General features: G+C 33.9%; 1 protein-coding gene across 1 annotated transcript in view; it reads left to right on the top strand.

Moving 5' to 3' along the window:
- The window catches only part of LOC141331836 (probable E3 ubiquitin-protein ligase HECTD4), a 112,914-nt gene that overhangs the window by 31,098 nt on the left and 67,370 nt on the right, over positions 1-14,446 (top strand). The window contains exons 17-25 of the mRNA XM_073836872.1: positions 469-597; positions 4,872-4,996; positions 5,110-5,263; positions 6,177-6,265; positions 6,838-7,042; positions 7,119-7,238; positions 10,873-10,977; positions 11,063-11,226; positions 13,377-13,622. Of these exons, the coding sequence (XP_073692973.1) occupies positions 469-597; positions 4,872-4,996; positions 5,110-5,263; positions 6,177-6,265; positions 6,838-7,042; positions 7,119-7,238; positions 10,873-10,977; positions 11,063-11,226; positions 13,377-13,622 (1,337 nt within the window). The remainder of the gene's footprint in view (positions 1-468; positions 598-4,871; positions 4,997-5,109; positions 5,264-6,176; positions 6,266-6,837; positions 7,043-7,118; positions 7,239-10,872; positions 10,978-11,062; positions 11,227-13,376; positions 13,623-14,446) is intronic.

Raw genomic sequence — 14,446 nt, 5'->3', positions numbered from 1 at the left:
ATTTCTATTGAATTTGTATGTCAGTTGCAGTTTAGTTCATTTAAAATGTATACACTGCAGTTAAAATAATAATCGTATGCTTTATATATGCTTTGGTATGTTAGTCAACACATTAAAATAAGTGTATTTCTTTAATGCATGACAAAAGATTAAAACAATGCTTTAAAATGTACTTTAAATCTTTTAATTTGACATTATTACTAAGGTCACATTTTAAAAGTGTACTTAGTGTGTTAAGAAACAGTCATGAAAGTGTCTCTCTTTAAGTCACTTAAGTGGCTTTTATTTAATTAATATATTATCTCCAAACTACAGTTCTTTAAAAATGCACTTTTAAGATTCAGTACAATTAAGCGCATTTTTTTTTCACACGGGAAATGGCACGATTTGAATTTTGATTGTCTTTTATCTGTTTAAATCATATAGTTTGTTATATCTGACCAACTGAAAGCACTTCCACATTAACAGGTTGCATCACCAAGCTTGCGTTATTTAATGGCTGTGCAGAACCATTTGCTCAGCAACACCATCCTGCTCCACCCGGATGACATTGATGATAGTGACAGCTCCCTACAAGGGGAAACAATGAAGGTACAGGTAAACATCCCCTTTAAAAACCCTACAGTCTCTTGGTTACTGATTGGTTAGTATGGACTGATGGTGGCTCCATCCAGGAAAGGAGAGCCATACTGGAATTCTTTGCACTGGTATTCAATCAGTTCATTACAGTGAGCTCTGTACTGCAGCATGTACTAGATATTCAGCTTTAAAGGGGTCCTATTACGCTTTTTGAATTTTAACCAGTGTGTGGTGTGTATGTTTGGGCATAAAAAAAACATCTACAAAGTTACAAATCTCAAAGTCCACTCCAAAGGGAGATATTTAGTTTTTAAAAAAATCCCAACGAACGGATCCTTTGGAGTACAGCTTTTGGCGGCTGGTATAAATGCAAGCATTGACTAAAGTGGCCACAACTGCTCCGGTCACCGCGTCGGAGCCGCGCCGTAGACGTGTGCTGTGTGTGGTAAGAGATTTATTCATCATACAGTGTAGATAGCTTCACTAGCCTTATGCTGCAGTGTTGTTTTTGACAACCATCTTAGATTTAGTCTTAGTCTTATGGACTAAAATGCTTCTTAGTTTTAGTCAAATTTTAGTCACTTCTATATGTGATAGTTTTAGTCCAATTTTAGTCGACGAAAAGTCAAAAAGGTTTTAGTCTAGTTTCAGTCGACGAAAAGTCAAAAAGGTTTTAGTCTAGTTTTAGTCAAAAAAGGGAAAAAAGTAGTCTTTTAACAAATTAATGTAGGTCAGTAAGTATTTTGCTGTTGGGTAGTGTCACTTTTAAGTTCTGAAAATAGCAGATCTATAGTTCAACTCAATGTGAGCTTCCGGATCGACTATTTTCACCAACAATTACAATAATGAAGGAATGTTTTAGAACATAAAAGACAAACAAGGATGGAATGCTAAAACGGCTTGCCATACTAGTATAGCAAAGAGTATTTAATGCTAAAACGGCTTGCCATAGCGTCAGATACTTTTTAAGTTTTAATTGGCATGCACAATAAGCGGAAATGTCATGCATTTTAAACGTCTGACGGACCACCCACTAACATTTTCGTCTATTCTCGTCTCGTCAACGAAAACTCACACACGTCTCGTCATGTTTTAGTCATCAACGAGCCATTTTTATCTCGTCATCGTCTCGTTATCGTCATGAAAAAAAGTGGCATCAACGAAATGATTTCGTCATCGTCATCGTTGACGAAAACAACACTGATGCTGGAGCTGGTTTCGGGCATGTAAATAATTAAATAAATTAGCACAATAATGATAATATCATGTATCTCGATCTCACAGGCTAATGATAGGACCAACACTACTGTAGCGTATTATTTACTCACCCTCCATGCATCCTAGATGTATATGACTTCCTTCTTTCAGACGAATGCAATCGGAGTTATATTAAAAATAATCCTGGCACTCCCAAGCTTTAGAATGGCATAGACTGGTGTTTCTCTCCTTCAGTCATAACAACTCGATCCATAATAAAAAGTGCCTCACATGGCTCTGGATCCGATGTGTTTTTGTAAGAAAAATATACATATTTAAAACGTAAGAATCACTTGAATCTAGCTTGCGCAGTTGTACACGGGACTTTCTGCTTTGTGAAAGGGTGTGGCGTGACTGAAACGCCGTCTAAGCTGTTCGCCAATCGGACTGCTAACCAATCACAACACATTTTGTTTTTAGGAAGGCGGGCCTTCATCAAACCCGGAACTAATCGAGCCATTTGTGCCAGCCTGGGGAGAAAGCTATTGTAATGTAAATTGTGTGAAAAATAATGCGTTTTTCAAACATGAGAGCATGTTCTAGTGCACTCCCAAAACAAATAAAGACTACGTAAAAGACAATAATAGGACCCCTTTAAGTACAGTTCAGCATTGCAAAATCTGCATTATGTGTGTACATAATAAAGTAATTCAGTATATTTAATTTCCATTTTATTTATTATTTGGCATTTGTAATGTAGTGTTGGTTTCAGAAGGATAGGATGTCCACTTTTTGTTGCGGGTTAATGCTTTCCACTCATTAACACATTAGCTGTGACATAGTTATGCACTTCATTTTCAGAACAAAAAATTACAGATAATCTATTCACACCTTTGTCATCCAAGATGTTCATGTCTTTCTGTCTTCACTCTTCAGTCGTAAAGAAATTGTTTTTTTTTAGGAAAACATTTACGGATTTATAGTGGACTTCTATGGTGCCCCGAGTTTAAACTTCCAAAATGCAGCTTCAAAGGGCTCTAAACGATCCCAGCCGAGGAAGAAGAGTCTTATCTAGCAAAACGATTGGTCATTTTCTAAAAGTAATGTCAATTTATATACTTTTTTAACCTCAAATTATTGCCTTGTCCATCTTTGCGTCAACTCTATTTATTCTGGTTCATGACAGTTAGGGTTTGTCCGAAAAACTCCCATCTTATTTTCTTCTCCAACTTCAGAATCATCCTACATCGCTGTTTTAACTTTTCTGTTAAGGGTGTTTGATCTTCTTTGCACGTTCACTTTGTAAACACTGGGTCAGTACTTCTGCAGCAATGTAGGATGATGAGGGTGAAGTTGGAGGAGAAAATGAGATGGGAGTTTTTTAACATACCCTAACTGGCGAGAGTGTCAAAATTCGCTTTGGCCGCCTGCAAGCAACGCTGTAGAAAGATTCCTTGACGCTCTGATGATCGAACGCTTGGTCTTGTATTTAAAGCGGCCGCAAAGCAGACAAGCATGTCGATCTTGTGCAGACTGACCACAAGTAGGGTGTAAGTTAACCTCATTAAATATTTTAAACGTGAAAATAAGAAATTGAATTTAATTGTAGTTACATGTTTGCTAACGAAATAAACCAATTAAAAGCCATTTGTATGGTTTGGCTTTTGTGTTCATGGTTAAGTGCTAACTTAAAAAAAAGTGACACGTCGTAGATTATGGGAAACCTGCCACAGCAATAATTAACTTCTCCTCCATTTTTCTTGGGAACTACAGTTTACAGGACTGCGTTCTTTGGAAACCTCTCAGCGGTGAACTTCTACAGTCCGATTGGTTGCCGCCGAGCCGCGTTATAGCTCATTACCATAAAGTCGACCTGACTTCAACTCTCCCGGACGCCCACACCAACTGTATTGAACCAGAATAGAGTTCACACAAAGCTATTGTCAATTTTTTTTTTTTTTTTTTTTTTTTAGAAAATAATCGATTGTTTCACTAAATAAGACCCTTTAGAGCCCTTTGAAGCTGCATTTAAACTGCATTTTGGAAGTTCAAACTCAGGGCACCACAGAAGTCCACTATACACTGCAAAAAATGCTTTTCTTACTTAGATTTTTTGTCTTGTTTCCAGCCAAAATATCTAATAAATCTTGAATCAGGAGGGATTTTCTAGACAAGTAAAAATTATTATCTTGTTTTTAGTAAAAACAAGTCAAAATTAAGTGAGTTTTTGCGTAAAACAAGCTAAAATATTCTGCCAATGGGGTAAGAAAAAAAAATCTTATTTCAAGCAGACAACTAGATTATTTTTCTTACCCCATTGGCAGATTATTTTGCTTGTTTTAAGCAAAAACTCACTTAATTTTGACTTGTTTTTACTAAAAACAAGACACAAATTTTTACTTGTCTAGAAAATCCTTCCTGTTTCAAGAGTTTTTTGATATTTTGGCTGGAAACAAGACAAAAAATCTAAGTAAGAAAAGCATTTTTTGCAGTGTATGGAGAGATATCCTAAACTGTTTTCCTCAAAAAGCAATTTCTTTATGACTGAAGAAAGAAAGACTCAACACTGCAAAAAATGCTTTTCTTACTTAGATTTTTTTGTCTTGTTTCCAGCCAAAATATCTACAAATTCTTGAATAAGGAAGGATTTTCTAGACAAGTAAAAAAAATGTTCTTGTTTTTAGTAAAAAAGGGTCAAAATTAAGTGAGTTTTTGCATAAAACAAGCAAAATAATCTGCCAATGGGGTAGGAAAAAAAATCTTATTTCAAGCAGACAGCTAGATTATTTTTCTTACCCCACTGGCAGATTATTTTGCTTGTTTTATGCAAAAACTCACTTAATTTTGACTTGTTTTTACTAAAACCAAGAAAATTATTTTTTCTTGTCTAGAAAATCCTTCCTTATTCAAGAATTTGTAGATATTTTGGCTGGAAACAAGACAAATAAAATCCAAGTAAGAAAAGCATTTTTTGCAGTGAAACTTCTTGGATGACAAGGTGTTGAGTAAGTTATATGCTAAAGTATGCTAAAGTGTACTTATTATTCATAAGTTCTCTGAGCAATGTGTGTGTTGAATGAACGTGTTTCCCTCAGGAGCTGCAGACGAGCATCCTGTCACTTGCCTCTAAGATCCTGGTCGGATGTGATGAGGTTCTGGAGACCCTTCAGCAAGTCACCAGCTCCCTCATCAACAGCAGCATCAGCGATCGAGAGGCCAGGTGCAGTCACGTCTCAGCAGCACTTCTTTGATGATGCTTTATTTATATTTTGTGGATAATCAGAAGAACTTTCTTTGACTCATCTTCTCTACTCTCTATATTTTGATATCAAGACTGAGAGGCCTTGAACAGGTGACGAAGGCAACGATGTTGGGTCACTTGCTGCCGGTCCTGTTGACTTCACTGATGCACCCGAACCTACAAACCCTCACGCTTGCTGACGCTCTCATGCCACAGCTAGTTCAGCTGGTTCTCTATACTAGTCAGGTGTGTACGGTTTGCTATTTGAATATATAGTAAAATGTAATTAATGGGTTTGATCAAAGCTGAGTTTCACATGATCCTTCAGAAATCATTCTAATATGCTGATTTGCTGCTCAAGAAACATTTCTAATTATTATCAGTATTAAAAGTAGTTGTGCTGCTGAATGTCTTTGTGTAAACTGTAATGCATTTCATTTTCCAGAGTGTCTTTGATGAATAGAAAAAAGAATAGCATTTTTTAAAATAGAAATATTTTGTAACATTATAAATTTCTTTACTGTCATTTATCAATTTAATGCTTCCTTGCTAAACAAAAGGCATCGAATAACAGTAAAGTATAAATTACTGTGAACACATCTAAATCTTACTTAGATTTTTTCTCTTGTTTCCAGCCAAAATATCAAAGAATTCTTGAAACAGGAAGGATTTTCTAGACAAGTAAAAATTATTGTCTTGTTTTTAGTTAAAACAAGTCAAAATTAAGTTAGTTTTTGCTTAAAACAAGCAAAATAATCTGCCAATGGGGTAAGAAAAAAGATCTTATTTCAAGCAGACAACTAGATTTTTTTTCTTACCCCATTGGCAGATTATTTTAACTTGTTTGAAGCAAAAACTCACTTAATTTTGACTTGTTCTTACTAAAAACAAGACAATCATTTTTACTTGGCTAGAAAATCCTTCCATTTTCAAGAATGTTTAGATATTTTGGCTGGAAACAAGAGAAAAAATCTAAGTAAGAAAAGCATTTTTTTGCAGTGCAGTAGTGCACTTTGAGAGTCCTATTAAAAATCGTGGAATTTCCATAAATGTAATATGTCTATATTTCAAAATTAAAATACATTATAACCAATTATACATTTATAAAATTAAACATATATTTGTAGTTAAATGCTTTGCATCTTTGTCAATCCAACAGACTGCTTTGCTGCTAAAGACACATTCGCCATTATTTGTTGAGGATTCGCCGCTAAATCAAGGCTCCAATCCAGCCTCATTAAATGACAGGTAAACTATTTTACATTTTTCTGAACTTTCACAATTTTATTGTTTTGTTTGTAACCCTGGACCACAAAACCAGTCATAAAGGGTCAAATTTTTGAAACTGCGATTTGATAAATAGCTGAATAGCTGAATGAATAACCTTTCCATTGGAAAAACTATTTGAAAATCTCGAATCGCAAAATATTGAGAAAATCACTTTTAAAGTTGTCCAAATTAAGTTCTTGGCAATGCATATATTTACGGTTGAAAATGTACAAAATATCTTCATGGAATATAATCTTTAATTAAAATCCTTTAATTAATATAAGAAAAATCGATAATTTTGTCCAATACAATGTATTTTTGACTATTGCTACAAATATAGACCATGTTACTTAAGACTGGATTTGTGGTCCAGGGTGGTCCACAAGGGACTCTTGAATCAGTATCAAAATCAATTGCTTTTGCTTTCATTTAAGGGTATTTAGCACCATCAAGTATGCTCCTTTTTCATTTTTATTTATTTATTTATTTATTTTTAAACATCTGAATTATTCAAACAAAAAAAAAAAAATGTAATGTTTTTTTTATTTTAGTTTTCAGATTCTCGAGGAGAGAGAGGAGCCGGGCTTTCTGACCGGCCTGAAGATCCCTGCCCCATGGGCTGCTGGGAAAACAGTGGAAACTGTGCATCCGGTGCGAGACAACTACAAATTTAAAGAAACAGTGCACATACCTGGAGCTCGGTGTCTCTACCTCCGCTTTGACCCTCGCTGCTCTTCCCAATATGACTATGACAAGGTTTTACTGTTCTCATTCACAGTGGAATACAAGTTTAAAGTTGAATATTCATGCTCATAATCTCTCCTCTGTTCAGCTGGTGATTTACGCCGGGCCCAACACAAACAGCCGTAAAGTGAGCGAGTATGGAGGAAACACCATGGGTTACGGCAGCCGCAGCGTCTTAGGGACTGGATGGCCCAAAGATCTGGTCAAGGTGAGGAAAAAGCACACATTTTCACCAGATGGCAAACGTTTAGTGGTCAAGAATGTTTTTCATTTTCATATTTGATACAGGGTTTTCTGAGGAAAAAACCTGCTGTACTAATAAAGAACCCTAGTAAACAAGTAATAGATTTAAAATGCATTTATTTTACACTACGTATAGTTCAAGTTTGTCAACATATTTACTGACATATCACTCAAAACTTTACAGATATAAAAATTTCAATTAAAATTCTAATTTTTGATTAAGCCTCTAATATGTTTTAATTCCACGATTGATGAGGATTGTTTGGTTTTTAAATATTATTGGTCTTTAAATGCAAAATATTTAAAGTGTACCTAAAGTATACTTGGAATAGTTCAACTTTAGCACAATCAAAAATACTTAAATATATCTTTAGTTGGACTTCAGCACTACTTTCACACAATAAGTTTCAATTACAAAGTGCATTAAGTACAAAATTAGCTGTTCCAATTTTAGACTTTAAATTTGCCAGTTAAGTATACTTAAAGTACCATTTTTATTAAGGGGAGCCACTGCAGCTGTCAAGTTTGAGATTTTGGCCTTTTTGGTTTTCATAAAGTGTTTTTTCAGACTAGTGGAAAAAACAACAAAAAAGCACTGTTGAGTGTTTCTTTTATAGCACTTTATCTATTTGTGTCAATAGATTTCAATTACAATATATATATATATATATATATATATATATATATTAGTTTTTTTTCTCCTACACTGAGCCATAAATCTCCACTTCAGTAGCACTTACACACACCAAACTTTACATTTTAATTCCTGTCTATATCCTGGAGGTTTTTACAGAGGGATTTGTTTAAATATAATTTTCTTTATTTTATACAATATTTTATTCCTAAAAAATGGTAAAAACAAATGTGACCCTGGACCACAAAACCAGTCATAAGGTTAAATTTGACAAAACTGAGATTTATACATCACATGAAAGCTCAATAAATAAGCTTTCTATTGATGTATGGTTTGTTAGGATAGGACAATATTTGACTGAGATGCATCTATTTGAAATCAGAAATCTGAGGATGCAAAAAAATCAAAAAGACTGAGAAAATCACCTTTAAAGTTGTCCAAATTAGGTTCTTAACAATGCATATTACAAATCCAAAATTACATTTTGATAGGTTTACAGTAGGAATTTTACAAAAAAATCTTCATGGAACATGAACTTTACTTAATTTCTTAATGATTTTTGGCATAAAAGAAAAATCAAAAATTTTGACCCATGCAATGTATTTTTGGCTATTGCTACAGATATACCCCAGCGACTTAAGACTGGTTTTGTGGTCCAGGGTCACAAATATAGTGTGTCCTGTCTGTTATAAGCTTTTTCCAAATTATGGCATGACCAAATGAGATACCCAAATTTCCCTTTGTAAAAACGACTCTAATATGCCAAAAAAAAAAAATTAAACAAGAATTGTGAAACTGACTTCATCCAGTGTTTAGATTTTTCTACTAGAACTATATGCAACTTCATGCAACTTTCATTAAGTAGTGCCTCATTTGCATATTTAAACCTAACATTTTAGAAAACTTGTAATAAAAAAAATGTTTGCACTTATCAAAGTAATCAATCAACTGGGTAAGTAAGGTAATAACTATTAGATTTTTTTTACTCTATTCACCATTATGTAAATATATTTGTAGTGTACTTGGCATGAAATAAATGCATTCAAAATACATTTAGTATATTTATTGTTCACTAGGGAAATGCAAGCACATTTAATGTCATTCATTAAAAAAATATCCACCTCTTGATACTCTGTTTACTAAAATGTTGACAGTAATGGTAGGCATAGTGTCTATATTTAAATAGAAATAAAATGGAATTTTCATCGATTAAAGAAATGCTTGAATGTAAATGCTATAACATGCATTTTTGTTAAACTTTTATTTTTTAAAAGTCTGGAGGTGCAACAAGAAAATAATTTTAAAAAGTACATATTTAAAAACTAATGGTGTGCTTAAAATAAATAATGTCAATTAATAGAAATGCTTACATGTAAATGCTATAAAATAAAATTTGTATTTAAAAATGTTTGTTAAAAGCCTGGTATATCAAATGTGCAACAAGAAAATAATTTAAAAAAGTAAATAACATTTTTTTTAATATTTGTAAAAAATAACGGTGTGCTTAAAATAAAAAATATCAAAATAAATGCTTAAAATAAATGTATCAAGACACCAGAGTCCATAGTTAACTTTTTGTTAATAGATCAGTGTCCTTAAGATGTTTATGCAATCTGGACATTAGCTATTTATTTATTTTTTTATCAGTCATATAAATGATACATTTTATACGGCATATGAAGTATATACAGTGCTTAATGTAACAATCTGTTAATACTCCAGTCTCCATCTTGATGTTTATTGCTTTTAAGTATATATATATATATTAGTGGTGGGCATAGATTAATTTTTTAAATCTAGATTAATCTAGATTAAATCTTGGAATTAATCTAGATTAATCTAGATTAAAATTGCTAATTTGAATTCTGCTGAAGGCATTCAGAATATGTGTGCTACCCAAATAATGACTAAAAGTAAGTCTTTGAGAATGGTTTTCTCAAATGGTCATCTCTGTTCCATAAAATGTACTTGTGTTTACTAACTAACTAACAATGAAATTATTTTTTCTACCTATTAGATTGTGTTTTTTTAACATCTACACCTACCCAACCCTAAACTTAGCCCTTACTGTAATAAAAAAACAGTATTATTGTTGTACAGTGTGATAAAAATATACATATACGTATATATATCTATGGTAGCTACGTTTCCAGCTTTTGGGGGGTGGGGATACACACCGTACTTTTATTTTGACAGGTTGCCGTGAAGTTTCTGTGTATACAGTATGATATGATGCGAGTTTTCTCAAATGAAACGGTAAAAGTGACACTCACAGCAGTTTTGGAGATTGAGTTTATCTGTTCATGTGAGATACAAATGCCAGAAATTACCGGGAGCATCACGTGTGTTTCAGTATGCGTGTAGTAAAAGCTCGTCTCCACCATCCATACAGACAGCTAGGCAAACGGAACATACCGGATTCATATTAAAACGGTCTTTTTGCATTTCAGTTTTCACAGACACTAGTCCATATCGCGATTTGAATTAAGTGACAGACCAACATTTGATTTATGAATCCAAAAAACGACGAATTTACGTGGCATTTCGCGCTATAGTAGATTCGGTTTTTATGAATGGAGGACGACGCGATCCCGTCTGTGTTTTGGCGGAAGAGACGTAAACGCGCGACCATATTGAATTCTATAGTCTTTGGTATACATCCGCGTTAAACTATCAATGTGAAAGTCATCATATCTTGCGTAGTTTAGACCCAGCTCCCAACCCAAATTTGAGAATAGATTAACGGCGATATTTTTTTTATCGCCCGATAAGAGTCTCACGTTAACGCAGCACGTTAACGCCGATAACGGCCCACCACTAATATATATATTTACCTTATTCTACTTTAAGTTTTTTAATAAATTCTACTGATACAGCCCGGAGAATAGAGAACAATAATTCAATGTATACTTTAATGTTTACTTTAACTTAAGCTACTAATGCTTTGAATCTGATGTATTTTCAGGTGGAAGGAGATACTGTGACGTTCTCTTTTGAGATGAGAAGTGGTCGTGAGCACAACACTCCAGATAAAGCCATGTGGGGTTTCTCCTGCACTGTTCGAGCACAGGTACACGCTTAAACGCTTTTAGATGCAAAATGGCCAAAACTACAATAACATTGCTAGTTTGCACTGATTATGTTGCTTGTTTCAGGAGTCGTCTGAGGACGTGTCCGGCGGGCTGCCCTTCCTGGCCGATCTAGCTCTGGGTTTATCAGTTCTGGCCTGCGCCATGTTACGCATCCTCTATAACGGCCCTGATATCACACGAGAGGAGGAGACCTGCCATGACCTGCTCTGCTCCAAACTACTGCAGAGGTGTGCTGCTTCACCCACCTTACAGAAACATATCATACTGCACACATACATAAACTTCAGAGCAGCAGTTGGTAGTATATTACATAGAAACATATTTTCAACACTTGATAATAAATTATATGATTGTTGAAGATAAAATAATAGCAGTCTTTAGGCAAAATGTCATGAGTATACCTGTAATGTTTGCGAAAAGCTTGGATTAAGATTTTTATATTTTTCAACAAGAAGTGCTTTTCCCATTTTTGAACCGTCACCATCAGTGTTGTTTTCGTCAACGATGACGATGACGAAATCATTTCGTTGACGCCACTTTTTTTCATGACGATAACGAGACATTGACGAGATAAAAATGGCTCGTTGATGACTAAAACATGACGAGACGTGTGAGTTTTCGTTGACGAGACGAGAATAGACGAAAATGTTAGTGGGTGGTCCTTCAGGCGTTTAAAATGCATGACATATTTCTGCTTATTGTGCATGCCAATTAAAACCGGAAAATATCTGCCGCTATGGCAAGCCGTTTTAGCATTAAATACTCTTTGCTATACTACTATGGCAAGCCGTTTTAGCATTCCATCCTTGTTTGTCTTTTATGTTTTAAAACATTCCTTCATTATTGTAATTATTGGTGAAAATAGCCGATCCGGAAGCTCACATTGTGTTGAACTATAGATCTGCTATTTTCAGAACTTATAAGTGACCCTACCCAACAGCAAAATACTTACTGACCTACATTAATTTCTTAAAAGACTACTTTTTCCCCTTTTTTTGACTAAAACTAGACTAAAACCTTTTTGACTTTTCGTCGACTAAAACTAGACTAAAACTTTCTTGACTTTTCGTCGACTAAAATTGGACTAAAACTATCACATATAGAAGTGACTAAAATTTGACTAAAACTAATAACCATTTTAGTCCAAAAGACTAAGACTAAGACTAAATCTAAGATGGTTGTCAAAAACAACACTGGTCACCATTGGCATATAATGCAACAAAGATGGCTAAAGTCAGCCGAATTTACTAACAGACATGTCAATCTCTGTGTAAAATTAATTTGGCTTTACTTCTCGAAGGAAAATTGTCATTGTGATTACTCAGTGAATATTAATCTGTGACATTTAATATTTTGCCTTTCTTTTCTATTATGTTAGTAACATTCAGGGCTCTACGCTTACTTTTTTTTGTTAGGAGCACTTGTGTTCCTAACTTTAAAAATTTAGGAGCACAGTCAAAATTTCAGGAGCACATTCTAAACAATAATCAAAAAGTCTGATTAAAAATTAGCCCAATTTACGAGGTGATATTTGACTCCTTGAAGTGATTTACAGGGGATTTTTAGTTTTTACCTTGTCATATGTTTAATGAGGCTCAGAGGTGCAATCAAATTCATAAATTCATGTTGAGATTAATGTTTTAAACACAATTTTGAATACAGAAATATTAAATGATTTAAATAACTATAAGACACTGATTTGATTACTATATCATTCATTTGATTCGTTCGAAATGGCTGATTCATTCAGGAATAAAGCAAGTGACTGTCTTTATGAAATGGGAACCTTTAATCATTTTACTAGATCCGTTTAAAAAGGTACGTTCGTTCATAAACGAAACAAAGCTGTGTTTGAATGGAGATGCGCAGCGGTTGTGAGTTGTTTCAAACTGTTTTTGTCGACGAAATAGAGCGAAATCAGGCAAGAGTGTTACAGTCATCAATGTAAGTCACTTAATAACTTCTTGCTTGTTTAACTGTTGACTTAAATCAATATCTCATTTGCAAACTCACTTAAAAACGATAAAAGCTGTCACTCATCTTAGTTTGCGATCTCACAAAGCTCTATTGTAATCAGCTGCACAATCAATCTCTTATTGACACTCTCTCTACACTTTGTTTATGAAAGGATCGGTGAGATATGTCTGTGATACATTACTCAGCGTTGCAAAATGATGTAGAAACCTTTGAAGCTCTAATATGCAGATCGGGTCAGTTGCACACGGTGCTCCTAAATATTTTTGTGAAATGGTCGCACTGTAGAGCCCTGACATTATAGATCTCTTCTTTGTCACTCGTGATCAATTTAATGCATATGTGCTGACTAAAAGTATTTCTTTCTTGCTGTTTAACATGGTTCTCATCTGTTCTCTGTAAGGTGTCAGTGGCAGGTGGAGGCTAATGGTGCGATTTCTCCTGCTCTCACGCCGTCTCCGTCTCCACTTCCTTTGACCATCGATGAGGAGCGAGAGTTCACCTATCCTTCAGACATCCTCGTCCCTCCTCCAGGCCCAATGCCTGGGGCTTGCTGTGAGCTTCCCCGCATCCACTTACCCCCGGGCATTATGGGCCGCTTGAGAGAGCTGTCTGGAAGAGCCCGGCCTCAGTTTCGACCCAGCATCAAGTAAGCACTTGAGAGGGAGTCTACATCTTAGGGGAATGTAATTTGATGAAAGCTGAACATGTTACCATAATCAGAAATGCATCTTGAAATGGATGAAGGACTAGAAATGATAGTTTCAAACTAAAGTCAGTTATTAGTTTATTCATTAAAAAATTACAATATGTGACCATAGACCACAAAACCAGTCAGAAGGGTACATTTTTATATTTTTTTTAAATTTATACATCATCTGAAAGCTGAATATGATTGATTTAAATGATTTGAAAATCATGGTTTTGAGGGTGCAAAAGAAAATCACATATAAAGTTGTCCAAATTAAGTTAGCAATGCATATTACTAATCAAAAATCAAGTTTTTATATATTTACGGTCGGAAATGTACAAAACATCTTCATGGAACATGATCTTTAATATGCTAATGATTTTTGGCATAAAAGAAAAATCGACAATTTTGACCCATTTAATGTATTTTTGGCTACTGCTACAATATACCCTTGCAACTTACGGTTTTGCGGTCCAGGGTCACATATAATAAAACACTTTGCAAATTGACAAATACAGTGGCATATTTAATTATATATATATATATATATATATATATATATATATATATATATATATATATATATATATATATATATCATTTTTTTAAATGTAATTAAACAAAAAAAATTCTATATTGTTTTAATGGCTTCCAAATGATCAATTTATTTTTTTTATTTTTATGCTATTATTATTAATATTATTGTTATATATATATATATATATATATATATATTTTTTTTTTTTTTTTTTAATGTAATTAAACAAAAAAATTATATATTG

Source organism: Garra rufa, chromosome 3, assembly GCF_049309525.1.
Source record: "Garra rufa chromosome 3, GarRuf1.0, whole genome shotgun sequence".
Classification (NCBI taxonomy): Eukaryota; Metazoa; Chordata; class Actinopteri; order Cypriniformes; family Cyprinidae; genus Garra; species Garra rufa.
This window is presented reverse-complemented; position numbering and strand designations above follow the sequence as displayed.